At 56.9% G+C, this 27,998-nt stretch overlaps 1 protein-coding gene and 2 long non-coding RNA genes across 4 annotated transcripts in view; 2 read left to right on the top strand and 1 right to left on the bottom strand.

Annotated features, from left to right (window-relative positions):
- The window catches only part of MARK4 (microtubule affinity regulating kinase 4), a 30,356-nt gene extending 5,365 nt beyond the window's left edge, over positions 1 to 24,991 (bottom strand). Inside the window, exons 1-14 of one of the 2 annotated variants that reach the window (XM_070558026.1) lie at positions 24,654 to 24,991; positions 20,101 to 20,301; positions 18,038 to 18,091; positions 17,896 to 17,944; positions 17,117 to 17,182; positions 16,964 to 17,034; positions 15,503 to 15,559; positions 12,831 to 13,067; positions 8,939 to 9,058; positions 8,432 to 8,531; positions 6,816 to 6,925; positions 6,550 to 6,709; positions 3,608 to 3,825; positions 1,156 to 1,259 (exon numbers count right to left, since the gene is read on the bottom strand). In XM_070558026.1, the coding sequence (XP_070414127.1) occupies positions 1,156 to 1,259; positions 3,608 to 3,825; positions 6,550 to 6,709; positions 6,816 to 6,925; positions 8,432 to 8,531; positions 8,939 to 9,058; positions 12,831 to 13,067; positions 15,503 to 15,559; positions 16,964 to 17,034; positions 17,117 to 17,182; positions 17,896 to 17,944; positions 18,038 to 18,091; positions 20,101 to 20,301; positions 24,654 to 24,704 (1,598 nt within the window). In that variant the 5' untranslated portion in view covers positions 24,705 to 24,991. The remainder of the gene's footprint in view (positions 1 to 1,155; positions 1,260 to 3,607; positions 3,826 to 6,549; positions 6,710 to 6,815; positions 6,926 to 8,431; positions 8,532 to 8,938; positions 9,059 to 12,830; positions 13,068 to 15,502; positions 15,560 to 16,963; positions 17,035 to 17,116; positions 17,183 to 17,895; positions 17,945 to 18,037; positions 18,092 to 20,100; positions 20,302 to 24,653) is intronic. The other variant, XM_070558025.1, reaches the window with a different exon arrangement.
- LOC139073518 (uncharacterized) lies at positions 649 to 5,803 on the top strand. Its single transcript, XR_011522344.1, has 3 exons — positions 649 to 1,841; positions 4,052 to 4,157; positions 4,721 to 5,803. It is a non-coding gene; the product is annotated as an uncharacterized lncRNA (long non-coding RNA).
- Positions 22,684 to 27,281, top strand: LOC139073520 (uncharacterized). The gene is made up of 3 exons (XR_011522347.1): positions 22,684 to 23,650; positions 25,725 to 25,878; positions 26,578 to 27,281. It is a non-coding gene; the product is annotated as an uncharacterized lncRNA (long non-coding RNA).
- Positions 27,282 to 27,998: the final 717 nt, after the last annotated feature.

Raw genomic sequence — 27,998 nt, 5'->3', positions numbered from 1 at the left:
TCCATTTTATTTAAGCCACTGTGCCTTGGGGACTCTCCGTTACAGCAGCCGAGCCTATAATCTAACTGGACACTGTCTCCTGACCAGAACTGAAGGCCATGCCTTATCAGCGGTTACAAATACAGATCCCAGAGTCAGTCTCGAATCTTTGCTCCTCATCAGCTGTGTGGCCTTGGACAAGTTACTTAACCCCTCTGTGCCTCATTTCCTCAGCTGTAAGATGGAGAAACCTCACAGAGCTGTCAGGGGCATTCAACCAGCTAATATACAGAGGCCTGGCACATGGTTACTGCTTGATGAATGTTAGCTATTATTATTTTTATTTAATAACCACAAAAAAAGCTCTTAGTCATGGAATGCCTACTATGTCCCAGACCGTGTGCCAGGTACAGGACGCACCTGATCTCTACTGGATCCCTCTAATGGGGCCCGGAGGCAGAGAACATCACCCCTGGCTTATAGGGGAGGAAAGAGAGGCTCAGAGACTTGTCAAAGGTCATCTTGCTAACAGAGTGCAGAGGCCAGATTTGGAACTCAGAGCGAGGAGCCACAGAATTCCTGCTATCCATCACTCATTTCCCTGCCCCACCCAGGAGGAACACCTGCATCCCTTTATGACGTGCTTCCCAGAGTGCACCTTGGCATCCCATCCTACAGCCCCGGGGCGGGGGCGGGGGGGGCGGTTGTGTCATTATCCCTAAGCCCGCCCCCGTCCTGGACTTGAACCGTGATCTGAACTAACTCGTTCTCTTTTTAGGCTCCAGCCGGTCGGCACTGGTTTCCCTCACTTCCCAGCTGAAAGGGATGGAAGGAACTCAGGCAAAGAAGTCTGAAAACCAGCCAACCAGAGGATGCTGGAGCTGTGACATTCTGGGGCTTCTCTCGAGTTCTAAAAACGGATCATTCAAAAAACAACAATCCACTCAGGTTCCCAAGGCTGGTGGGCGGAGGACAGGGCAGGCTGGTTTCCTGGTGTTGGTGACGACTCCATGAAGGGGGGTGTCTGCGAGGGGGCGGACGTGGGTGGATTCTGCCAGGGGCAGGGCACACGCAGACACTCCGCAGTCCCCGCTGGGGCCCCCTCCCCCACGTCTGTCAGCTCAGCCCCAGGGGGCCCTGCTCCCTCCCCCCGTCCCGTCGCGCCCGTCTCCATACCTGTTCTCTTTGCCATTTGGCAACAAGGACGGGCGCTCGGCCCCTGGCCGTTCTGTGCAAACGTAGGTGTTTCTGCGGGTCATCATGCTGGGGGGCAGGTTGTTCTGTGGGAGACACGGCCAGGAGGGGGGTGAGGTGGGGCAGGCACAGCCCTTAACGCACCCCTTTTCCGTTCTTTGGCCTCCATCCTTATGAAGGAGGTAGAGGCCTGTGTGTGGACCGAGGGGGAGCCGGAGATGGTTCACGCCGGGCCATCCGGAGGTTACTGGGCCATGCCAGCAACGCAGGCTGAGCCACGGGAGCCGAGAGGAGGCGGTCGGGCAGGATTCCCAGGCGGCAGCTTTGTCCCCCACCCCTCTCCTAGCTCCCCCACCTGGGAACAGTCCAGCCACGTCAAGCTTTCTTGAACATCCTTCATGCCACATTTTGCCTCTGTGCTCAGCCCCGGGCTGTCTCATCTGCTAGTTACGCCTCCTGACTCACGCCTGTGTGTGTGCAGGTGTCTGTTCCTAACACACCCCACCCTCGGCCCCAGGCTGACTCAGGGGCCTCCTGGGGGCCCCCTGCGACAGCCTTTCTCCCTCTGTATTGTCAGTCTGTTCGCATATATGTCCCACCCGGACTGGGCACCGTCTCTGAGGACAGAGGACACCACGCCAGGATTATGTCGCCTCATACATATGCTGGTTAGCGATCCCTCTTTTTCTGTCCTCTACAAGTGTGTCTAAGATCAGTATTATTCCTTCTTTCCGTGTTTCCAAGAATTCCACCAGTTAGCGCTATCTGGGTCTGGAATTTTCCTTATGGGAAAGTTTGAAATCATGGATGCAACTTAACAAGAACCTAAGACTGTCCAGGTTTTCTATTTCTTCTCACGTCAGTTTCGGTAAATTGTGTTTTTAAACATATCCGTCCATTTCATCGAAGTCGTCAAATTTACTGGTATGAGGTTGTTCCTAATAGCTTTTCACTTGTTTTTTAAAGATTTTTTTTTCTCCTTTTTCTCCCCAAAGCACCCTGGTACATAGTTGTATATTCTTCGTTGTGGGTCCTTCTAGTTGTGGCATGTGGGACGCTGCCTCAGCGTGGTTTGATGAGCAGTGCCATGTCCGCACTCAGGATGCGAACCAACGAAACACTGGGCCGCCTGCAGCGGAGCACGCGAACTTAACCGCTCGGCCACGGGGCCAGCCCTCTCACTCGTTTTTTATGTTGGAACATAGTTCTCGTTTTCATTTCTGATATGAGTAATTCGCGTTTGCTGTCTTTTTTTCTTAACCAGTTTTGCTAGGGGGTCCGCTGATCTTACTCATCTTCTCAGGAGCCAGCTTTCGGCTTCGTTCATTTTCTCTAGTGTACATCTGTTTTCTCCTTTATTGACTTGTTATTTCCTTCCTTGGACTTCTTTTGGAGCTAATTTGCGGTTCCTTTTCTAGCTTCTGAAGGTGTGGGTTTCTTGTAGCCATAACAATAGCTCTCATTCGTTGAGCACTTACTGAGCCCGACACTGGGTGAAGTACTTTCCGTACAAGATGTTACAAGAGGTTCACAACAATCCAAGTTCTCTGATGAGCCCATTTCACAGGGAGGAATGCTGAAGCTCAGAGAGGTGCAGTCACTTGCTCAAGGTCACACAGCTCATCAGTTTAATTCAAACTCTGGTCCGTGTGGCTGCAGAGTCCTGACCGCTTTCCGTATTGTGCCTGCACCCTCGTCTCCCGATGTTAAGGCTCCTTTGGTTCCTTCAAACCTCCCACTCTAGGGAGCTCCAGAAGCAGGAAAGCCAAATATTACATCCCTCAGACTCCTCTGAAGCTTGAGGTCTGCATATGAATGGGTCCTGCCAATCTTGGCACTCACGAAGATCTGGAAGGTGGAAATGGGGTGGCAGCCACCTTCCCATCCCCTCTGACTTGCGCTCATACAGGCAAGGTCACGAGCTGAGGGTCTTTGCTTCAGCGGGGCCCCAGGGCCCCTTCTCCAGACCTCTGGGCATCAAGGGGCCTTTCTGGCGGAGGATGGAGTCTGAGTCTTGACTGCAGCCGGGACCGTGCGTTCTTGAACTCCACAGTGCTAGAGGCAGCCTCCGACGTGGCAGCTCCCCGGGTGGGTCGGTTCTGCTGTGCTGATGTGTCATTCCTGTGGGTCTCGTCCACTGTCGGCTCCTCCAGCGCGTCCCACAATTTTGTCAGCACCTGACTCCCCGTATTAACTCCTTCCTCCCTAAAGCCAGTACAGTCCTCCTTTCTGACATGGAATGCTAACTTGTGCCCCAGCATCAAGCAGAAGGTCAGGACCCAGACAGCCTCCATAAGTGTTTGTTGAATGAGTGAGTGAACCGCTAGACCAAGGGGTCCTGTGTGCTGGTGTGGGGAACAGGACGCGAAACAGCAGGGCATGAAAAAGGAACCGGGAGGCCCCCTGGCCCGGCCCCCGAGCTCCGGCCACTCACAGGGGTGCTCGTGCTGTCCTTCCGCCGCTCTGGGATCTCTGCCTTGTTGGGGTTGTGAGCACTGCTGACCATCGGGCTGGAGGGGGGCAGCCCGCGGCTCCCGCTGCCCGCCGCACTGCAGCTCGCCTTCCGGCCCGGCAGACGCTCCTCTTTCAGCTCCGTCTCCCCCGTGCTGGTTGGGCTGCGCTTGGGGTGCAGGGGGGCGGGGGAGGGGCCACCTGGGGGAGGGAGGGGACAGTGAGGGCTGATATCAACTGGAACAGCCAGGAGCTCCTCTGGGTGATCCTTGGGACCTCGGAACTCCTCGCCCAGGCTATGAGCTCTGCATAGGCCATTCTGACAATATCCGTCCCAATGACACCCGCACAGCTACTGACCCAGAAACTCCACATAAATGACAAGATGCACAGACAGGTTACTCATTGCATCATCCTTTTCTTTCAGGCCAAAAGACTGGGCACAGCCTAAATGCCCCTTAACAGGGGAATGGCCGAACAAGTCAAGATATTTCCACCCGATGGAATACTACGCAGCCATAAAGAAGAACAAAGTGGGTTATTACATACCAAAACGGAATGATCTTCAGGCTAAACTATAAATCAGAAAAGGCAAGGCATGAGGCCTACAGTGTGTTGTCACTCGTACAAAAAGGGGGAAAGTTTGTATCTATATCTATCTGTATCTACTTGTTTATATATGAATGCCTCTGACAGACTATCATTTGTATTAAAAGTGGAGAATATTATCTTCATATTAATATATGAACAAGGCATTTATCTATCTTTATATGTCTCTTTTCTTTCTCTCTTTCTCCTTCTTTTCACATCTATCTCTTTATATGTTTAGGTACAAATAAAATCTCTCCAAAAGAATTCATATGAAGCTGGTAACAGTGGCTGCCCCCAAGACAAGCTGGGGGCTGGGAGAAATGTGTAGGACAGACGTTTTTTTACTGTCTACCTTCTTCCTCCCATCGAATTTTAAGGATATGACTGTATTAGTTTCAAAACCAAATCTGGTCCTTTAGAATGTTTTGGGAATTTATGGTCTTAGAACAGAGGGTAAATGTGTAGAACTTCAGACAGTCAGAACTTCCATGTGTCAAATTCTCAGGAAACTTCATGTTCGAAAGTTCCAGAACCACAGTAAGCTGAGAGCTCTACAATGACTGACAGGGGGCCATCAACAGTCCCTCACCCCAGAATGCCTGCAACCCAGACGGTCTCTGTGTGGAGGTTTAAAAGGTTACCACGTTCTAACCATGGGATGTTGGAGTCACAAGCTTCTTAGGGACTTTCTGGGCCAATATATATATATTTTTTTTTGGTAAGGAAGATTGGCCCTGAGCGAATCTTCCTCTAATTTGTATGTGGGATGCCACCACATCATGGCTTGATGAGTGGTGTGAGATCTGTGCCCAGGATCCAAACCTTCGAACCCTGGGCTGCCAAAGTGGAGCGCACAAACTTAACCACTACGCCACTGGGCCAGCACCCTAGTCTTGCTCTTTCATAGGTGGGGCAAGAGTAATGGCTTGACCATCCAGAAGCCCACACTTCCTGCTTAGGGCGGATGCTGAGCATCCTTGCCACCCTCTCCCCCTGCTGGCACCCACCCCCGAGGACAGAACTTTGCCCCTGCAGAGAAGTGGGGCTGCATCAACAAAGGAGAGTCGGAAACACCCGGGCAGTTCCTCCAACTGTTTACAGAGTTATCACGTGACCCAGCACTTCCACTCCCAGGTAAATGCCGGAGAGAAACGAACACATCCACCCACACAAAAACCCGCACATGAATGTTCACAGCAGCCGTGGTGGAAACAACCCAAATGTCCACCAGCTGATGACGGAGACACAAAACGCGGTACCTGCATGCAGAGGAATATTACGCGGCCATTAAAAGGGATGAAGCCCTGATCCAGGCTACCACGTGGACAGACTCTGAAAACATTATCCTAAGCAAAGGAAGCCAGACCCCAAAGGCCAGAGACCGTATGACTCTGTTTACACGAAATGTCCAGAACAGGGAAAGAGAGAGAGACAGAAAATAGATTAGGAGTTGTCAGGGGCTGGGGTTGGGGTGGATGGGGGATTGGAGGCTGATGGCTAAGGGTTCTGGAGTTTCTGTCTGGGCCAACGAGAATGTTCTAAAGTTGACTGTGGTGATGGAGCACCACCCCATAAATGTACTAACACCACTGAGCTGTGCACTTTAAACGGGTGAATTGCATGCTATGTGAATTAGGTCTCAATAGAGCTGCTAAAAAAAATAATGGGGAAGATGAACATTTGATGAGGGTGTAGGGAAGAGAACTCTTGGAAGTTTCTGTGCCTGATTTGTGGGATTGGTGGTGGCATCTACTTATTTTCTGCAGAGGAGACACCTGTCAGTTGTAGAATGTGGGGTATAATCAGGTGTCTGCACAGCCCTTTTCTACTAGTAAGGGCCTCCCTTCATCTCAGTGTGGAGGAGAGGCCAGAGGGCAGGCTCTCAGCAGCCACTTTGTACAATGTGTCCTCCTGCGTCCTAGTCAATATGGATTAATCTCAACTGGACCCTGATATCAGAGCTCCATCCCTGACAAGTGGATCAAAGAGATTCCAGCTCCCATTTGGGCTGGTCTCTAAAACCAACATGTAAGGAGCTGGCAAAAGGATTCGGTGAGATAAGTAAAAAAGAAAGGAAAATCGAGACAGGCAGAGTGGAAGCAAGACACAGAGTGTTTGCTCTGCATCTGGCTGCTTTTCCAGTTTCTAATCCCTTCCTGAGCTGGCCGCCTCCAAGTTCCACACAATGTCCCTGCGCCTTTATAAGAAATTCGTCCCTTCCCTGTAGTCGGCTTGAGCAGGTTTCTGTCGCTTGCAGCCAGAGAACCCTGACGTGACACAGGTCTGAGGCCTCGGGGCCAGAGATGGCGTGTGCGGGTGCAGGCCGATACTCACAGAAGTCGCTGTGCCTGCGCTGGCGGTGGTAGGTGGAGGACGAACTCCGCTGCCCTTTGCTGTGGCTGGTGCCTTTGCTGGAGCTTGTTCCATTGGTGGTGTCGCTGGGCGCCCGCACCCGTGCCAGGGCCAGCCCCGGGGTGCCCCGGTCCCCACCCTCCTGCAGGAAGATGACAGACGAGGAGCCTCAGACCCTGTCCCCTCTGTCCCAGACATCCCTCCACCCCAGGCATCGTGCCTCCCCAATGCCCCCGGCGCCTTCTGACCTCAGTCTTCCTGCCCAGCAGGAGGTAGGTGGCAGTCACTTCGTTGTACTTCTGGCTCGTCAAGGCCTCTTTGATTTCTTCCCGCGTGTAGCCCATACCCACCATCACCTCTGGGAGAGAGGGACGGAGAGGAAGTTCAGTCTCCCCAGACGCTTCCCTTCCACTCGTTTCTGCACCACACAGCGATGCCAGCTCTTTGGCGTCTCTAGTATCCAGGCCCCCTTCGGCCAGCAGCACCCTGATTTTCCTTGGAAGAACATTCCTTCCCTGCTCCCGTCACCTGGCTGACTCTTGCCTGTTCCAAACCCCAAGGGCAGGCATATAACCTGGGTCTGGCCAATCAGAGTGCTCCATCCCCAAGGCCACACTGATTGGTTCAGGGCAGGAATAGGACCCAGGTCTGGCTAATCAGAGTGTTCCATCCCCAAAGCCACACTGATTGGTTCAGGGCAGGCATATGACCCAGGTCTGGCCAATTAGAATGCTCCATCCCCAAAGGCACACTGATTGGTTCATGGCAGGCATATGACCCAGGTCTGGCCAATCAGAATGCTCCATCCCCAAAGCCACACTGACTGGTCCACGGCAGGCATATGACCCAGGTCTGGCCAATCAAAGTGTTTCATCCCCAAGGCCAAACTTATTGGTTCAGGGATAGCCAATGGGCACCAGCCTAGGGCTTCCATTGGAACATAAGGAAAGTGGCCTCTCTTCCTGATGGGGTGTCCAGGCCACTAGGATATGCTGTTGCCAGCTTGCTCCAGGGAGAGCTGCCTGGGAAAGAAGCCACCACTGAGAAGATTCCCAACCACTGCCTCTGAGCACCTGGATCCAGCTGTGCCTGAAGGCTGGCGTACCCTGGCCTTTTTAGTTCTGAGAATAACATCACTATTAGATTAAACCACATGAAACTGCTGGTATTGACTATTTTGAACCTATAAAAATGGCAATTTCATGTGATTCAACTTATTATTATTACCTAGTTCAAGCCAGAATGGCTTGGGTTTTGTTACTTGCAGCCATGAAAGTCCTGATCAATGCAGCCAGCTTTGATGGCGGCCTCAGTCCCCTCCGCAGTAGTAGGGAGGGTGACTGGATGGTTCCTAAGGGGCACTTCCAGGGCTAATGAATGTCTCAGGGGTCAAGAGTTCAAGGTTCCAGGCTGGAGGATTGGGACCAAAAGTGTGGTGGGCGAGGCACATGTCAAGCTGAGGCTCTCCCCCAAATGTGCAGATTACTGACGACCTGTGCACAAATTCTTCTAGAAGCAATCTATGATTTCTTTTTGCATCTTAATAATCAAAGCTAACACATCAGCACTTATCACACGCCTAATATAAGCACTTTACGTAGATGAACTCATTTAATATTCATAACAACCCTACAAGATACGTTCCACAATGATCCCATTTTATAGATAAGGAAATAGAAGCACAGAGAGGGGAAGAAACTTGCCCAGGGTCACACAGCTAGAAAGTAGCAGCACAGGAATTGGAGCCCAGATGCCTCTGCTCTCCCTAATTGCCTTGCAAACTCTTCCGATGCCCTAACCCAAGGCGTAGGTACTGGGGAGACCCTACCCCTGGCTCCCTGGTGCCCCCCCCCCGGACCCTCACCAATTCGCTTGGTGTCCCCAAAGTCCTCCTCGGGCTCTGTGTATGGCTTCAACTCCTCACCCTCATAGCCGATGTTGATCCATTTGTCTTTCATGATTTGCTGAAGGAACCGGGAGCAGGACAGGGCAGAAGACAGATGTCAGAAGAAATCGAAAAAAATACAGCTCCCCACCTCCCACATGGGCCCCCAAGGGGGGCTATCGGCCCTGTCCCCCACCTCCAGCGCCTGACATCCAGAACCGAGGGTTTCCTGAGCGAGCACCTCCACCCCCGCCCCCTCCCGGAGCCTCCTGATGTCACCCTCCCACGTGCGTGTCATCTGGGGCCCCCGGCACCCTGTAATCACCCTAGGAGCTCATTAGTTAATTACTGGCACGGCGGCGAGTGGGCGAGGCTGGGGGGGTTGGTGACAGGACGGGCCTGGGAGGCTTGTCTCGGGCAGCCCGCCCCCCTGCCCCTGCCAGGCAGGTGGGCGCAGGCCAGGCAGAGCGCGGGCCGCAGGCTCACCTCGAGAGTGCAGCGTTTAGCTGGGTTCAGCACCAAAAATCTTCGCAGGATGCTCTCACAGTCTGTCGACATGTAGAAAGGGACCCGGTACTTCCCTCTGAGGACCCGCTCCCGCAGCTCCTGCGGGGACGGCGTTACTGGGGGCGGGGCGCGCCACTCTCACACATGCGCGCACACGCACGCACTCGGCTTTGTCTCAACCTCCCCCAGAAGCGACAGCAGCTCCGAGGCCCAGCATCCCACCTCTCCCCTGACCTCAGCTCCCCGTCTGTAAAATGGGAACGTGGTATTAGATGCAGCAATTAAAAAAAGTTCTTTTTCATGGGGCTGGCCCGGTGGCGCAGCGGTTAAGTGCGCACGTTCCGCTTCTCGGCGGCCCGGGGTTCGCCGGTTCGGATCCCAGGTGTGGACATGGCACCGCTCTTCAAGCCATGCTGTGGCAGGCATCCCACATATAAAGTAGAGGAAGATGGGCATGGATGTTAGCTCAGGGCCAATCTTCCTCAGCAAAGAAAGAGGACGACTGGCAGTAGTTAGCTCAGGGCTAATGTTCCTCAAGAAAAAAAAAAAAAAAATCCTTTTCAAGCTCCATAATTTAACCTCCAGCCAAAGTGACTTCTGAAAGCCAGATCAGAGGGGAGGTGGGCAGGTGAGGCGGCCTGTGGGGCCTCAGTGTCCTTATCTGTAAACAGGGACCACATGCCCACTTCCAGGGTGGAACGCGAGCGAGTCTGTAGAAATAAATGCTGGCACGGGTCAGGCCTGGAGCAAGCGCCACTGAAACATCAGGTTTACAAAAGAGGAGGAAAGAGAGGGATCCTGGCCACCCTCCTCCCACCCCCAGGCCTCCTCTTACCCCCCAGACACGCCTGGCTTTAAAGGGGCGGCCCTAGCGATGTCAAAGAACGGGCATTGATTTTTACGCTTTTTTTTAAGGGCCTTTTTTTTTGGAGGAAGATTAGCCCTGAGCTAACTGCCGCCAATCCTCCTCTTTTTGCTGAGGAAGCCTGGCCCTGAGCTAACATCCGTGCCCATCTTCCTCTATATGTGGGATGCCTACCACAGCATGGCTTGCCACGCGGTGCCATGTCCGCACCCGGGATCCGAACCGGCGAACCCCAGGCCACCAAAGTGGAATGTGCGCACTTAACCGCTGCACCACCGGGCCGGCCCCTTAAAGGCCTTCTATGAGGGGTCCTGCCTCAGCTGTGAAAGAAAGAATAAACTCTGTGCTCCATGATGTGGCAGACCAGGGAGACCCCTTCCATCCCTGAAGGAAGGACTGAGGGAGACAGAACAAGGAGCGAGGGGGTGAACGGGAAGACGGGGGTCTCCTGGGGCGGAGCCCTCTGTGGGGACGCAGCTGGGAGCTAGGTTCTGGGGCCTTGTCCTAGAAGAGCTGGGAGAGGCACATGCCCGGGGAGCTCCGGGGTCTGCCGCCCATCACAGCCCGAGGGGTCGTGACTATTTAATAAGGACGTGTGTCACTTTCAGAGCACGTCCCCGGGCCTGGCTTTATGCGCATGACATCTGTGTTCACAGGGGCGCTGTGAAGCAGGGCGGGGATACCCATTTTCCAGACGAGGAAACTGAGGCCGAGAGAGGTTAAGTCACTCGTCCTGGGTTTGAACCCAGGCGGTCGGGCCCTGGAGCCGGGGCTGTGTAACCACTGTGCCACCTGCCACTTGTCACGTTGGTGAGCAGCAGCCAGCGGCCATGACGCCCCGCCCAGCCGCCAGGTCCCTGTGACGGGCTTTCCATGCCCGGCCTGGCTGTAAGTGGCTCTCAATGTCCCCATCTGTAGGCGGGGAAACTGAGACTCACAAAGGGGTTTGTCCAAGGTCACTGAGCTAGGTAATGACAGTGCCAGGAGCTGTCCCCAGCTGTGTCTCTCCCTCGCTCAGCAAGCGCTGGGGTGCCTGGTGGGGGAACCAGGACAGCAGGAGGTGACACCGGCCTGGCCCTTTGAAAAGCCCCCATGGCTTCGTGCTGGGCGGTCTGACAGATTATTCTGTGACAGTGCGCACTCTGCACGCCTGGCCCCAGCGAGGCCTCGAATACCGCTGCGAGGCTGGTACCTTACGCTCCTCACCGAACAGAGCGGGAGACTGAGGCTCAAAGGGGTGGATGCTCGGCCGAGGCCACTGTCAAGAGGGGAATCCCTCCTCGCCATCGCTCGGGTCTCTGCACAGATGGTCTGTCCTCAGCAAGGACTTCCCTGACCTCCTGGGGGCTCCTCACAGGCCACGTGGAGCAGGACCGGGCACTCCCGCTGCAAGGTCGCGCCCGGAGCGCACCAAAAGTCCCGACCACAAGGAACCACGGAGCACCCCTCGCTGAGGGAGACAACTGGCCGACCTCGCCAACAACGCCACGTCCCAAGTGCCCAAGGAAGGCAGAGGGACTGTCCCAGATGACAGGATGACTGAGCCGCAACACAGGGGCCCGAGTGGATGCCGGAGCCGGAGGAAAAACAGCTACCACGGAGATTCTTGGGCCAACGGACGACATCCGAGTATGGACCGGGGGTTGGAGGCCAGGACGGTGTCCACGGCAGAGCTCCTGAGCGCCACCGTGGACGGGAAAACGCCCCCGCCTCGGGAGGGACCTGCCGCATGCAGCCCTTAGGCATAAAGGACACTTTGTGTGTGACTTGCTCCCGAATGTTCCATCAGTATGAAGATGCCGACAATACCACATGCATCTCCAGTCAGATACGACCGACATGGCCAGGGGCTAGCCATTAGTGCTTCCCCTCAAGGGCACCACGTCCGCCTGTCCTCATCCTGCAACTTTTTTGTAGACTGGCAATGCTCCCGAAAAAGAGTTCAAAGGAAAGAAAAGCAAAATACACAACACCACAACTCACCCCCCACTTCCCACTCCCATTTTCTCCCCGATTGCACTGGCCAGCTTTTGACATAATATATATCTCGCTTGTTTCTCTAGTTTTCTGGCCGACTCTGCCGCTGGCGTGTCGGTCCACGAGGGCAGGAATCTTTTCTTGTTTTAAGCGCACAATTCACTGGTTTTCAGTCTATTCACGGAGTTGGGCGACCATCACCACCATCGATTTTAGAACACGTTCATCGCCCCAAAAGAAACCCTGAACTCCACCTCCCTCTAGACCAGGGCCACCACTGATCTGCTTCTGTCACTCAGGATGTGCCTCTTCTGGACGTTTCATATGAATGGAATCCTATAACAGGTGGCCTTTGGTGACTGGCTCTTCCCACGGAGCATGTTTTCAAAGTTTGGCCACGGAGCAGCCTATATGAAGGCGGGAATTTTTTTTTTTTCCTTGAGGAAGATTAGCCCTGAGCTAACATCTGCTGCCAATCCTCCTCTTTTTGCTGAGGAAGACTGGCCCTGAGCTAACATCCGTGCCCATCTTCCTCTACTTTATATGTGGGACGCCTGCCACAGCATGGCTTGCCAAGTGGTGCCGTATCCGCATGCGGGATCCGAACCGGTGAACCCTGGGCCGCCGAGAAGCAGAATGTGCGCACTTAACCGCTGTGCCACCAGGCTGCCCCGAGGGCAGGAACTTTTGCCTCTCTGGTTCCACTGTGTTTGCAAAACCTAAAACAGAGCCTGGCCCATGGACGGAGGGCGAAAAATACGGATGAGTGAAGGAGTGAGTGAGCCAGGATTCGAGCTCAGTTCTACCACCTGCAAAACATGTGCCCCGTGGACCAGCCTGACACAGCACGGTCCACTCGGGCTGCCCCATGGCCAAGAGAACCTGGGTCCTGCCTGACCCCCGCCTGGCCATGTGACCTCAGGCCAGCCCCGCTTCTCTGGCCGTCTGCCGAGGACGTGTATGGGGGATGGGGGCCCAGAGAGACCCTCCCCAGGAGAGCAAGACCCCCACGCCAGCCGCGCCCAGCACCTTGAGGTTGTGCCCGTCGAAGGGCAGGGAGCCGCTGACGAGGGTGTACAGGATGACGCCCAGGCTCCAGATGTCCACCTCCGGCCCGTCGTACTTCTTGCCCTGGAACAGCTCGGGGGCGGCATACGGGGGGCTCCCGCAGAACGTGTCCAGCTTCGAGCCCAGCGTGAACTCGTTGCTGAAGCCGAAGTCGGCGATCTTGATGTTGGCCTCGGCGTCCAGCAAGAGGTTCTCGGCCTGGGAGGAAGGGAGATGGCCAAGGGGGGGTGTGTGTGTGGACAGGTGCACGGGATCCTCAGCCAGGCCCCCTGGACCAACTGTGGCCCTGTCCCTACTCTGTGTGACCCTGCGCAGTGGCCTTATCCCCTAGGCCTCGGGTTCCTCATCCACAGAATGGGGACAATCACGTCCCTATGTCACAGGGCTCTCTGAGAATTAAGCGAGTTAATCCACATAACAGGCCTAGAGCAGTTCATACCCAGTAAGCGCTATATAACATTAGCTACTACGATCCCACGTGGTCTGCAGAGCTGGGGGTCCCCAGGCAATCTCCTGCCCCTCTCTGAGCCTCAGTTTACCCAGCAGAAGAGACAAAAAGAGGACTCTTCAAGACCTATAACAATGAAAATGGGAATTTAATCTAATATTTATTGTGCACCTACTATGCGCTGGGCTGAGCGGACTATCATTTATAACAGTGGCTGCATAATGTAGGGTTAAGAACACAGATTCTGGAAGAATCCTGGCTCCACCACTCACTCGCCGTGTGACTTTTGGTAGGTTACCAGACCTCTCTGTGCCTCAGTTTCCCGATGTGTAAACTGAGGGTCATTGCGGCACCTGCCTCATTGGTGGTCATGGGGTTAAGCGTGAAGGGCCCACCGCAGCGAGGGGGACGTAGTCAGCACTCAATAAATGCTTCCTTTCATGATAAGGTGTGGTCTGTTTTTAGCGGCACTTGTTCTAGTAACTGTCATTTCACAGGTGAGGAACCCAGGGCTCAGGGAGGCCACCTCGCGCCCACGACGAGAAAGAGGCAGAGCTGGAATCCAAAAGAGGACGGAGCGTGAAGGTGGCTCCAGCACCTGCCTCTTCCAGCTTTCTGACTGCAGATCAGGGCACATCCACGCACTCGAAATGTCGCCCGCGTCTGGCCCATGTCACGTGGCCCTTCCCTAGCCAGGCCGCCCGAATCTCTGGGCCTCCTGGTCTCCCCATCTCCCGGTGCATTTCCGTACCAACCTTCCCCACCTCCGACTTATCAGGGGACAGAACCCACAAGGACACACACTCCAGAGAGATCTGCCCTAAAGCTCAAAGCAATAGCATCCTGCAGCGGGATGACATTCCCCCCTCTGCCATTCGAGGCTCCACAATCCAGCCACAACCCCACGTCTGGGTTGGTTCTGGCGGCTGGTCCCCCTGGTGCACTAACCACATCCCCAAACCCCTTTTAGCCACTTCCAGGACCCCCCACCAGGGGGCGTGCCTCCTCCACTGGATCTTCCCCATCTATGGCAGGGCCAGTCCCCTGATGCTCAGAGCCTCTGAGGGGCCCCCTCTGAGGGTCAGGACAGAGTTGGGACTGTCTAGGAACTTCTACAGCAATTTGACAGTGGGATTTGATTTTCTTTTTCTTTTTCTTTTTTTTTTTTTGGTGAGGAAGATTGGCCCTGAGCTAACATCTGTGCCCATCTTCCTCTAGTTTGTATGTGGGACGCCTACCACAGCATGGCTTGATGAGCGGTGCTAGGTCTGCGCCCAGGACCTAAACTGGCGAACCCCAGGCCGCCAAGCACAGTGCATGAACCTAACCACTACCCCACTGGGCCAGTCCCAGAATTTCATGTTTTCTGACGCAAATAACTTAAAAAATCGGGCTAGTATTTTGCACATCATTTTTTTCATTTCATTTTCATCGTACTTTACAAAAGCACTTGTCGACAACGGATCGGGAATCGAAAGCACTAACATGAACCTGGTCCTTCACTACACATCCCACGGGAAGACCTTCCGTAAAGCACACGGCCTGGCACATAGTAGGTGCTCAAGAAATGAGAGTCAACACCACTTGACGGAGCCACACAAACGTCTCTCTTGGGTCTCAGACGGGAAGGCCTGAGATGGGCAGGTCTCTCCGGTGGGAGGTGCGGAGGGGGACCCGGGCACACAGAGTGGCTCGAGGGGCTGCCCCAGCCCAGCTCCAGTGGGCAGACAGCGGGGGCCAGGCCCGAGGCGTCCCCTCCCGGCCCGGCACTGGCCTCGGGGGTTCAAGTCCTGAGATGTCTGTGACCCTAAGACCTGAGGCAGGTGGCTCTTGAGGATTCATGAACGTTCTAAGCCTGAGAGATGCCGAGGCTCCGAGAGCGATGGACTCTTTATGGAGCCGCAGTGTCCTTCTCTGGCACACAGGGACCCGTCCGGGGCCATGCTGGGACACTGTTTCTTTCTCCTTTGTTCTCTCCTCCTGTCCCCACCCTGCTCCCTGCTCCCCCACCTGCTGGCCTTGTTTTTGCCACAAAAGCTTGAGAACAAGTCAAGGGGCTCTGGACACTGAGGAAGGAACACGGGGAGAGGCAGGGGATGTGGAGGGTAGAGGGGACCCCAGGGGACCGGAGTCAAGCGTGGGGGGTGTGGGCTGAGCTGGGGAGCTCCCAGCGTGGGGGGCTCACCTTCAGGTCCCTGTGGACAATGTTCTTCTGGTGACAGTAGTGCACAGCCGATACAATCTGGGGAGGAAGGGCGGTTACTGGTGGCCCCCAAGCCCCTCAGCCTCCCTCAGAGACCCTGTGAACCCACCCACAACCGAGCCCCGGGGCCGAGGCCGAGATGCTGGGGCCTCCCACCACGATTCGGTGCCAGCAAGAAATGCTGTGGGACGCACAGCTCCACTCGGACACGCAGATGTGAGGATGCCCTCCCGGCAGGGCCGTCAGAACCACGACGTCAGGACCAGCCCCCCACCCCCGACTTTCACATCTGGAAACACACAGGACACGGCACACTTCTTGACACGCGGCCCTGACACAGCAGGGCTGAAGCCCCCACCCCCAGTACAGCTGCGTCAGGCAGCTGGACAGTCCTGGACCGACGCCCCCAGACCTGTCTGTCCTCCTATGTGTGTGGGCAACCTCCTTGCCACACACCCGGGCATCCACACTCCTCCCTACCCACCTGGACATCCTCGCACTGCACATTCTCTTGTCCACAAACCTAGATACCCACACTGAGGCCCTCCTGCCCGCTTACACACCTGGCCTTCCTTACCGCCACACATCCGAAACCACAGGCCCTCCTACACACACACTGGGCACCCATGAACTTGGGCATGCATTCACCTGGGCACACACACACCTAGGCACGCACATGCCTGGGCACGCACGCACCTGGGCATGCATGCACCTGGACTCCTGTGCACCTGGGCACCCATGAATCTGGGCATGCATGCACCTGGACTCCTGTGCACCTGGGCACCCATGAACCTGGGCATGCATGCACCTGGGCACGCACGCACCTGGGCACGCACACACCTAGGCACGCATGCACCTGGGCATGCACGCACCTGGGCATGCATGCACCTGGACACCTGTGCACCTGGGCCCGCACACACATGGGCACCCATGAACCTGGGCATGCATGCACCTGGGTACCCACACACCTGCATGCCCTCTTGCCCACAAACTTACATACCCACACCTGGGCCCCCTCACCCGCACACCCAGTCTGCCATACACACTTTGTCCACACGTCTCCACACCTGTCTTCCTGGGCACCCACGTACCTGTGCCCCACACATGTTCTAATCCCCACTCCACACACACACACGCCTTGGCACCCTGCAACTGCTGCCCTCTCAGCCACAGTCCTGCACACTGGGTACCCTCCCACCCACACATCCCACACCTGCACACCCGGGCACCTTCCCACCTGACCCTCTCGCCCACACTGGCACCTGCACACCTCCATCTGGATCTCCTCGCTGGTGGTGGGCATCTGCACACCCACGGGCACCCAACCCCCCCAAACCCGGCTGTAAGCCACGCCCCCAGGACGTTGGCCGCCCAGACCTACGCCCAGCAATCAGACCCTCCCGCCAGCCGCAGGCACCCGCCCAGCCTCGCCCACGGGCCGACCTGGCGGAACTTGGCTCGGGCCTCCTTCTCCTTCATGCGGCCGTGCGACACGAGGTAGTCAAACACTTCTCCTGCGGGGCAGAGGCTAGGGGTCAGGGAAGGCCGTGGGGGGGGGCCTGTCGGGGGCGAGGGGGGCAGGGGGCGGGGCCTCACCGGCACTTGCGTATTCCATCACCAGGTAGAGCGTCTTCTCGGTCTCGATCACCTCGAAGAGCTTCACTGGAATGACCAAGGGGAGGGGGGTGTGGGTTACGCGGTCAGAAGGAACCCCTCGCCCTCCACACGCTCTTGGTAACTGTGCGGATGCACCCACGGCAGCACCCCTTACTCAAGAACACTCAATGGCTCCCTATGGACGGAAAGATTTTCCAAACTCCTCGGCCCCACTTTACCCGCTTTTCCACTCTCTCACAAGAATGTCAGCTCTCCGAGGCCAAGAATGTGTGTCTGTTACTGTGTCGCCAGGGCCTGGCACCCAGCAGACACTCAGTAAATATTTACTGGGTGAACGAGCGAACGGATGAATAAATCCTGCGGCCACATCCAGACAAGGCTAAATCCCGCTTTTCTGGATAAAGATCACGCTCTCTCTCCTCTGCCTGATGATAATGACAGTGACAACGGATGCTGCTGATGACAACAATCACACCAGCTCCCATGGCTCTGAACTGTGTTTTGCATGCACGATCTTATCCAATCCTCACATGACCTTGAAGTAAGCCCTCTTGTTACCCCCACTCCAGAGGAGGAAACCGAGGCTCAGAGAGGTTAAGTGACTTGCCCAAGGTCACACAGCCAGTGAGCAGCAATACTGCTATGAGAAAACAGGTCTTTCTAACTATTATAACCACCAGTTCTCCCCTCCCCTGACTCTCTTTTTCCCCAAGTGCCCTGGCTGGCAGCCTCTGAGCCCACTCCCTTCCCCTCCTCACCGATGTTGGGGTGGTTTAGGCCCTTCATGATACGGACTTCTCGGAACAGCTGGAAGAAAGAAAGAGAAAGATGAGGGTGGTCGGTTTCGAGGACTCTGCGCCCAACCTCACCCCCACCCTGCTCCCTCTCCCTGCGCCTCACCTTCTGTAGGCTGCTGGGGTTCAGCTGCGTTTTGTCGATGATCTTGATGGCGACCTGGAGGTGGGAGATGGAAGTGGGAAAAGGCCATGGTTCCAGAGGCCCCCGAGCTGAGAAAGGTTCCCCAGCTCAGATCACCCTGGGATGTCCCTTCTTTGCCCCCACTCACAGAAAGCCTTACACCTGGGCCATTCCTACTGGATGGGGGCTCTCAGCCTCAGGACCTTTGCACATGCCGTTCTCACCACGACCCTTCCTTCTCCAGGGAAATATTCCCTATTCCACAGTGGTGACTGGGTGGGGATGCTCCAGGGGCCTGTGTGAGCGTGTGTGAGGGTGACCGAGACCATGAGGGGGCCCCTGTCTGAGGACATCTCAGACCATTCACCCATCACATCTTTGTTTCGAAGGCACTACTTGTGGAACAATGAATAATAACTGTAGCTAACATTTACAGAGCAATCACATAGGCGAGGCCCTGGTCCGTGGGCTTTACAAACGAGAACTCTTTCAATTCTCACAGTGTCTCCATATGGGCTAGGATTATCCCCATTTTATAAATGGGGAAACTGAGGCACAGAACTGCTCAGCTGCTTGGCCAAGATCACAAGGCTGGTAAGTCTGTGGGCTGGCGTTTGAACTAATGCAGCCTGATAGTTTAAACACTTAAACACTTGAAACTTAAAACTACATATACAGTTTTGAAAGAACTTTGAGGTAGTCATTACAGGGGAAAAATCAGAAGGTTACTGAACTTTCCTTATACTTGTAGTGAAGTTTTTATTTTGAATTACACGCTGGGGTCAGAGCACAGTAAGTTTTTCAGCAGTGAGGGGCCTTTAAAAGTCTTAATCAGCTCTAAGTCTATAGTTTTCCTAAAGGGTTTTGCGGCCACCCCCAAACCCCCTGGATTACAGAATTCTTCCCCCGTGAGGCCCTGTTTCCTCAGAAGCTGGTCCCCCTGGAAACCTCTGGAATCACGTTCAAGATCCACATAAGGGGAATGACGTGTTCTGTGTGGGGGAGCGGATCCCCAAGCTTTCCTCATATTCTCACAAGTGGGTTTTTAATTTTATCAAGAACTTCTCATGCCAGCATTGGGCCCGATCATATGGTTTCTCTCCTTGAATCTGTGAACGTGGCGAACAATGTGAATAAATTGTCAATTTGAAAAGAACTGTGCCTTCCTGGGAGAAACCCAGCCCTGTCATCGCACAGCTTTCTTGAACGGATGGGCCAGACTCTATGTGCCGAGATTCTGTTTAAGATTTTTGTATCTGCGTCCGTGTGTCAGGCTGGCCCGTGAGTTTATTTCTCATCTGGTTTTGCTGTCATCGTCGAACTAGCACCTGAAATCAGGTGGGCAGTGAAAAATCAGGCTTTTTTCTATAGCCTCTGGAAGTATTGGCATAAAAGTGGAATGTCTGGGAGGATTTGCCCATAAAACCACTGGGGCCTGGTGTCTTTTCTGTGTATGGCGTGGACAGCGTGAGGGCAGGAGAAATCGCTCCAGTCGCTTTCTCTAAAATCAAGGAGGGAGTAATGGAGTCACGAACTCATCCACCATCTTTTTCTCCCATTAAGAGCGAATCAGAGGCGTCATATCTATGTTACAAGGTCCCCGTGGGCCCCGTCTGCAACAACGTTGCCACCCTCGCCACAGGCGCCTGCTCTGACAGGCGAGGTGGCCACTGTAAGATAACGTGCAATTGAGAACTCGAATAAACCTGTGTTCTCATTGCGATCACTGCAAGATTTGATGGACCCAAAGTCCATCATTAAAACAGGGAGGTGGCCCAGGTTATGAGACCACAGCCACGTCAATTCCTAGAAACAACGCCCGACTCTACCTGGGATCAGAGATTTCCCCACAATTTCAGGGCTGTCTGAAATTGGTTCTCCTCTCTCACGAGGGTGGTTCTGGAAAAATCTGAGATGCTCTGATCTGTCCCAGAGAGAGTCAGGGACTTCCCTGAGGTCACCAAGCACGGTGAGGGCCAAGCCCGGCCCCCCAGTCCCCTCAAAGCGCAGGATGCGGTCCTGAGCCTCGCCCATCCCCCACTCACCTCCCGGCCGGTGAGGATGTGCCGGGCCAGCTTGACTTTGGCAAAATTGCCCTTCCCAATGGTCCTCAGCAGGCGGTAGTTGCCCACGTGGGGCTGCTCTTCCGGACAGGAGGCGATGGAATTTCGGCAGCGGGCGCCCAGGGAACGGCTGGACCAGGACGGCCCCTTGTCCGAGGAACGACCGCTGCCCAACGTGCCATGCTGGGCGGGGGAGACAGAGTGTGAGCGGGGGGCACCTTGGGTGGCCTCTGGGGCTGGGGACAGTTAACTCCAGCCACGGCCACTGGCCCCTCGGGGCCCTTTCCAAACGCACGCCGGAGGGAAGCACGATGCCCTTGGGTCCCCCATCTCTCTCCATGAAAACACGCCGCTGAGAAACAGAAACCCGGGGCCCCCCACTCTGCAGCACCCAGGGCCCCAGCAAGAGGCATCTCCTTCAGCCCTTTCTGCCGTCCGTCCACACCCGTCCTGGGACCTCCATCGGCTCCACCATATTTTATCCCAAATGCTACTGCCATCAAGCCCAAGCCACAGTGACCTCCATCTAGACTCGATGCTGCAGCCCCACACGCCCGCCCCAGGGCTCCCTCGCTGCTATCAACAGCCACTGTCCCCATCCGGCCCCCAGTTCTACTCCAAACCCAAATGTCAATATTCTCTTCCCAGTTTACAGCTCTCATGATTTTATTCCAATCCTACTGCCCCCAGTGCGACTCGAAACATTGTAACTCTGACACAGCCGTTCTAGCCCCACATGGTCACCCTCCTACTGTGGGAAACATTGTTGCTTCCTCCACTTGCCCTGCCACCCTGTGCAACAGCGGCGGCCGACCCGCCGGCTCCCACGCCATCGCTCCTCTCTGTCCCTGACGTTCTGTTCCTGCCGCCCCAGCCCTCCTGGGCCTCTCTCCCCCGCAGGTCACCTGCCTGCTCCAGGCTGCCCTGTCCTGATTGTGAGCCCCAGGGACCGTGCCTCCCTTTCAGCACTGGGGCCCAGGATGTGGGCGACAGAGGGAGCCAGAGGCCCCAGCCCAGACGGCTCTGCTCAGATGCTGCCCCTTCCCAGGGCCGGGGGGCGGGTAGGGGGGGAGCAGAAGGACCAGGGAGGCGAGGAAGAGGCGAGACCAGGTAGGCGACGAGACGAGACCCCACGGCCGCTCCGCGCAGGGAGTCTGCCAGGCCACTTAACCGTGATGACGACCAATACTTAACGAGCACCCGCCATTCACGCAGCATCATCCCCATTCTAGAGGTAGGGAAACTGAGGCCCAGAGCGGGGATCTGAAACCAGTTTACCCTGAGCTGATGTTTTTTACCCTCCCCACACCACACCGCCTCACACGGCCACATCCTTTTTGTGAAGCAGCGTTTATCACGTCTGAGGCCGTGTTCCCGCTAACGTCCGTCTCCTCTATGTTTAATCCCCACAGAAGCCCAGTGACAGCGGCACCTGCACGCTGACCTTCCCGAGGAGAAACTGAGGCCTGGAGAGGGAAGGGGCCAGGTCAAGGTCACACAGCTCATTCACAAGGGACACAAAGGCAACCGCCGCGGCAGATGCCCTAACCACACGCCTGCCACGCTCTGTGCCCTCACCCTGGCCTCCGCTGGGGGTCCAATGACAACCCGTATTCTCCAGACAGGGACCCCAAGGCTGACGCAGGGGAAGTGCCTCGCCCAGCGTCACACGGCAGGTGGAGCAGAGGGCCTGGGATTCGAACCTGGGCCTGCTGGTTCCTGAGCACAGAGCTCTGTCCCATTGGGCTGCCCGCAACCCCAGGCCTCCTCCCAGGGGACGGTGGGAAGGAAGGCGGAGGTCCTGGATGATAAGGCCTCGGATCCCCAGCGAGATAAGGGCTTAGAGGAGAAGTGCCATCAGGTGGCACCAAGGGAGCCACCTGGGGCTGGGCTGGCACCCCACTGAAGGCAGCATGGCTGAGGAACCCCTACAGGGGGCAGCTGGGGCAGTGGGTGACAAAGCCCCCAGGGGCCGGGGGCGGGAGCTAAAATTGGCTGGCACCACCAGCTGGCCTGACTCCCTCCCGCCCGGCTGGTGCCCCAACACCAGGCCTGTTGCTAAGGAACCTCCAGAGAGGCTGGGCAGTGGGGGGCCTGGAACTTGGGGTGGGGGAGCACGACCCCACCTGGCTGTCGTCATGGTAACCAGCCAAGAGGGAGGGGGCTGGGACCTCAGACTCCAGAGGGAGAGAGGTGATCCCCCAACCAGGGCTGGCAGGGAGGGTTTCCACATGAGAGTCGAGTCGGGAGGAGGAGACAAGGGCATTCGCTTCCTCAGTTAGGGTCCTCAACTCCCCACCATGCACCGATCTGAACAACCAGAGAAGGAAGTGTTCATGAGCTCCATTTTACAGATGAGGAAACCGAGGCTCAGAGAGGTGAGGTCACCGGCCTGAGGTCACCCAGATTTGCATCCATGCTTATCTGAACAATCAAAGGAACAATAATAATAAGTAATGATAACAGCAGACACAATATTCCTGGCCCTGTGCCTCTTAACTCACAGAATCTCCTTGGCTCCTTAAAACATCCCTAACAGGCGGTGCGATCATCAACCCCATACAGAGATACAGAAACTGAGGCTCCAGCGGGGAGTGGATCTGCGAGCTCACGCTACAACGGATGACAGCCCAGGCTGAGAATGTGACTCATGGCCACAGCCACAACAGCAGCGACCGTGTGTGGAGCGCGTCCTGCGGGCCAGGCGTCACCGGTACCATCTCGAGTAATTCTCAGAGGGACCATCCTCTTTTTCCAGGTGTCCTCTCTCAGAGAGGGACACCCCATAGTCTGAGGACACAGTGCAAACTGGCTGGTAGAGCCAGCATTTGAACCCAGGTCTGCGGGCTCCCTGGCACTTCCTGTAGTGACTGGGGGGAGGGGGTATCTTATGGGAGACTCCAAACAGAGCTGGCCTAGGGCATGCTGGGCAGCGGGGAGGGGGGCATCTCTGGGGGGGGTCCTGCAAGCAGAAAGGGCAGAGATAAATCTCTTTGGTGGGGATCTGGGGTGAGGGTGGCCGGTGGGGGGGCAGGGACCTGGCAGAAGGCCTGGGGGAAAAGGGACAAAGACCCCAGGTGGGGAGGAGTCTGGCACTGGTTGGCGGGAGGGTCTTTAGGAGCACTGAGAGTAATGAGAAACCAGGGAAATATAGGGTGAGTCTCCCCAGGATTGTTCTGGGCTGCGGTGTAGGCACGGGGCCTGGGAACAGCGGGCAGGGTCAAAGCCACAGAGCAGTGGAAGTCGGGGGCCAAGGATCCCTGGGCGGGGGCCTGGGTCTTAGGAAACTCCTAGAAGTCAGAGGAGCAGTCCTGGGAACCTGAGGAAGTGCAGGGGCCTGGAGGTCCTGGGAAGGGGCGGCCCACAGGAGCACAGGCTGAGCCTCACGGGGGTCACGAGGCCTAGAAACTTGGAGAAAAGGCTTCCAGCAGACAGACCCCCAGAGAAGAGGACTTAGAGCCAGCGCCAGACCAGAGGCTTGGAGGCTTCTGGAAGAAGGATCAGGGGCCAGGCCTTGGGATGGCCTCCAAAGGTGAGGAGGGGGCTTCCCCTGGAAGCCAGACCTCCAGCAAGCAAGAGGGAGGCCCTGGGGCCGGGAAGGGGTGGGGGCCGGGAGGTCTAGGGGGAGAGATGGTGCCCAGTGAGCAGGGCACTGGCCGAGGACGGACGGAGGGGTTGGGGGCATGGGGAGGGGGCTTGCCTGAAGGTGAGTCGATAAAGGGAAGATGAGGCCTGGAGTCAGACTGGTCCAGGGCCTAGAAATCCGAGACTGGGCTGGGCGCCTGGAAGTTGGAGGCCAAAGCTTCCTGGGAGAGGAAGAGACCAGACAGGGTCTGGGGGGGGGGGGGGGGCGTCTGGGGGGCCCGGGATGCCGGGAATGCAAAGACAGGGCAGCTGGGAAGATGGGGACCAGGCCGGGGAGTGGAGAGACCTTGAACAAGCCGGAAAGGGCCCTGGGCCCAGGAAAGGGGGAAAGCGGCTTCCTGGGAGGGGGTGCCCGCGGGAGCCGGGAGCGGCCGGGAGGGGCGGAGGGATGCGGGGAGGGGGCTCCTGGGGAGCCCGGCACCGTATCCAGACCGGGGAGGCCGGAGGCAGGAGGCAGGAGGGGCCAGGCCTTCCCGGGAGAGGGCCAGGGCCGGGCCTTGGGGTCAGGAGCCCCGCAAATCCGGGAGGGGGCGAGCTGTCGGATGCGGGCAGCCGGGAGGGGAGGGGGCTGGAGAACACGCCGGAGGAGGGAGGGGCTCCCGGGAGCCGGGGAGGGGGCTTCCTGGAGGGGAGGGACCCGAGCGGAAGCGGGCTGCAGAGGGACGAGAGAGGGGTCCCGGGAGAGGGGCGCCCCCAGGGGTCGGGCTGGGCAGAGGAGTGGGGGAGGGTCGAGAGGCCTGGAAGTCCGGGCGGGGGTCGGGAGGTGGCCGGCCGGACCGGGCCCCAGGAAACGAGGGAAGAGGCTCGCTCGGCTAGGAGCACGGCGGCTGGCCCGAGGGGGTCGGCAGCTGGACCCGCCGGGGCTCCCCAAGGGGCCGAGCCCCACTCACCGCGTCCGAGTTCCGATCGTTGCCCGGGGCCAGCGCCGTCCGCGAAGACATTTTCTCCGGGTCCCGGGGGACTGGGCGGCCGGGTGGGGGGGGCGGGGGTCCCGGGGTCCCCACTCTTCCCCTCCCCCCCCGCCGGCCTGGGGACGCGAGCTCAAAAGCTGGGCGCCGTGGACACCCGGGTTCGCGCCGCGGGAGAGGGGGCAGGACGGGGGAGGGAAGAGGACGCAGAGGGTCCTAGTGGCCCCGCGCACTCGGGGCCCGGGGCGCCATGGGGGCGGCGGGCAGACGGGCGGGCGGGGGCCGGGGAGGGGGCGCGGAGCCGGCCGGGCGGCGGCGGCGGGAGGCGGCGGCGGCGGGGCCGCGGAGGAAGGGACGTCAGGGGGAGGGGCGGCCGGGCGGGGCCGCCGAGACCCCGCCCCCTGCCGCCGGCCCTTAAAGGCGCAGGCCCGGGCCGGCCGGGGGCTCCGGGGGCGGAGGCAGGTCCGGGCGCGTCGATGGGGAGCATGTTCTCACAGGAGGGCAGAGGCTCCCCGGAAAGGAGAGGAGGAGAGAGACGCCGCGGCAGCGCGCCAGAGACGCGGAGAAGGATGTTGACAGACGCAGAGATGGAGAGACGCAAAAAGAGAGACAAAGAGATAGAGGGAGGGAGGAAGAAGCGCAGAGACACAAAGAGATGAAGGGAGAGCCAAAGGGCAGAGACAGACAGGCAGAAAGAGGGAGAAACGAGGAGAAAGAGACACAAAGAGACGGAGGGAGAGACAGAAAGAGACAAAGAGATACACAGAGACGCAGAGACCTGTGAAGAGAAAGCAGATAAAGACACGGGCGGAGAAGCCCCTGGAGGCAGGACAGGGCACCCGCGCTGTCCACATCCTCCCTCCCAGTCTACCGTCTCCCCAGTCCTGGGGCCCAGGGAGCTCGTGGGGACCCGGGGCTAAGGGGGGGGGAAGGAGATGGGGTGCCAGGCAGGGCCACTGCACCTCTAGCCCAACCTCTAGCAATGCTACCTCCCAGCTCCCAGAAAACTCCAGACCCCAAGGTTGTGGGGGTCTTCTCTCCTCTGCCCCCCAGATGGAGTCTGAGGCCTCTCTCTGTCCAGCTGTGTGACTCGGGGCCGGCATTTGCCCTTTCTGGGCCTCAGTTTCCGAGTCTCTGAAGCGAAGGCGAGGACCCACATGTTGCCTTCCTGGCAGGGCTGAAGCAGGCACCAAGGACCCCTGTGCAGGTATGCATTCACCTGCGGGGCGAACTGAGACCAGAGAGAGTGAGGGCTTCGCTGAGGTCACACAGTGCTGTGAGGACCACCCGTGCCCTCTAAACGAGGGTGGGATGAAAGAGAGAGGGACATGCACAGCCCTGGCTCCAGAATCCCACAGCCCTTAGCTGGGATCCACGCCCTGCCCTTGTCTGTCTGACCATCTTCCTGAGCCTCAGTTTCCCTTCCTAAAAAACAGGTGTGATGCTATACCAGGAGTGTGCTGGACTCCAGCGAGCTGTTAAAGTCTCAGGAATTTTGGAACTGGTTGTTCAACAGCCATTATTAAAAATTAAATTATGCAAACATACAATTAAATTATATGCAAAACAAAGGTAATAAATATTCATCGCATTCTAGTACTTTCGCTACGTATGATTATTACCTGTGATCCCGAGGTTCTTTACGTCTATTGTATCTGCACAGTGAAGCTACGATGTAATGGACCCCTGCGCATCTTTTTTCCCGGAAAAAAATGCGTTCAGTGAGGTCACCTCGGTACTTGAAATTAGCCCTGGTGGGGATATTCACACCACAGAAATTGTCAAATGCCGCCAAGTCAGGGTCCCCACTCCCTCCCCGCGGAGAGCTGGCTGTTAAACATTTCCCAGCACATTTCTGGGTGATTCTACCGGCTCCGTTGACTCACTGAGGCTTCCTCTGCGCCAGGATGGGAGCGCTTCCTCCTTCCCGCCGCCCCCTGAGGCTGGACCAGCATCATCAACCCCACTTCCAGATGGGGAGAGAGATGCCCGAGGAAGAACATCCACCTTCTCTGAAGTCACACAGTGGGTGAGCCGCAGAAGTGGAATTGGAACCCCAGTGCCTCCCAACTCCAGAACTTGGGTATTAACCTCTCTGATTTCCTGTCCCCGAATGACAATAGGAGCAACCTCAGCCTGCAACAAATTAACCAAACAACGGAAGGCAAGCGCTTCACATCGCAGCAGATTCGAATTTCGGGAGTGGGGGACATGATCACGATTATTTAGCTGATGGGGCCCCAAGGCGTCTCAGGGATGGGGCGAGGCAGAGAGGGAGGCGTTCAGGATGGTGTCCCAGAAGCTTTGAGAGCTCAAGGGCTCTGCGGGTGAGGGGGTGGGGTCTTGGGGTGGCGTGGGGGTGGGGAGCGCCGAGTGACCCCAATCCCCTCCCAGCCCCGGAGCTGGGAGCTGCGGTTCTCCCGTCTACCACACGGGGGCGGCAGATCACCTCCCTACTCACGCCCGCCCACCAGGCTTCAGGGCCCACTCTGGCGCCCCGGTCCCCGTGCCCCCCCGGAGAGTCAGACCCCATTTCCCAGATGGGAGCACTGAGGCTTAAAGGGGGGGAGGGTACAATATGGATGACCCTTGAAAACAGTATGCTTAGCGAAAAAAAAAAAAAAAGCCCGACACAAAAGCGCCCTTACTGTTTGATTCCTTTTCTATGAAACGTCCAGAATAGGTAAAATCATGGAGAATTATAGTAGATTGGAGGCTTCCAGGGGCTGAGAGGAGAGGGGATTGGGGGGCGCCTGCTCATGGGTTCCAGGGCTTTCTTTTGGGGCTGATGAAAACGCGGTGTTTGCTGAGACCTTGAGAATACACTAAAACCCACTGAATTGTACACTTTAAAAGGGTGAATTTTACAGCATGTGAATTTTATGTCGATTAAAAAATTAAATTAAACATAAAGGGGGGGGGGATCCGACAGTGGTCACGGCCCATGACAGGCCGCTTGGATCCAGCCTGGGTGGCCTTCTGATTACCAGGGTCCACACTGACCTGGGGGGACAATGCCTGTCCTGCGCCCTCCCCTCTTGGCCACCCAACCCTCCCCTCCCCCACGACCCATTGTCTGCCAAATCCAGTCCCCATCTGAGGCCTTCAGACCTTGGAATCTTAACCCCTGACCCACTTCTCCCAGCCTACTCCCGGTCTACACAGACAAGCAGAGATCTCCAGCTCAGCCCGTGACCCTAATGTTGACCCCAACCCCACCGCAGCCCCAACTTTGCCCAGTGATTACTTGTCCCAGGCCGAACACCTAGGACCCTGTGCCCGAGCCCATGAAAGGCCACCTAAACATAAAACCCAGCCTTAAAAGTA

This window comes from Equus przewalskii, chromosome 9 (genome assembly GCF_037783145.1).
Source record: "Equus przewalskii isolate Varuska chromosome 9, EquPr2, whole genome shotgun sequence".
Classification (NCBI taxonomy): Eukaryota; Metazoa; Chordata; class Mammalia; order Perissodactyla; family Equidae; genus Equus; species Equus przewalskii.
The sequence above is the reverse complement of the archived record's forward strand: the minus strand, read 5'-3'. Positions and strand labels throughout refer to the sequence as shown.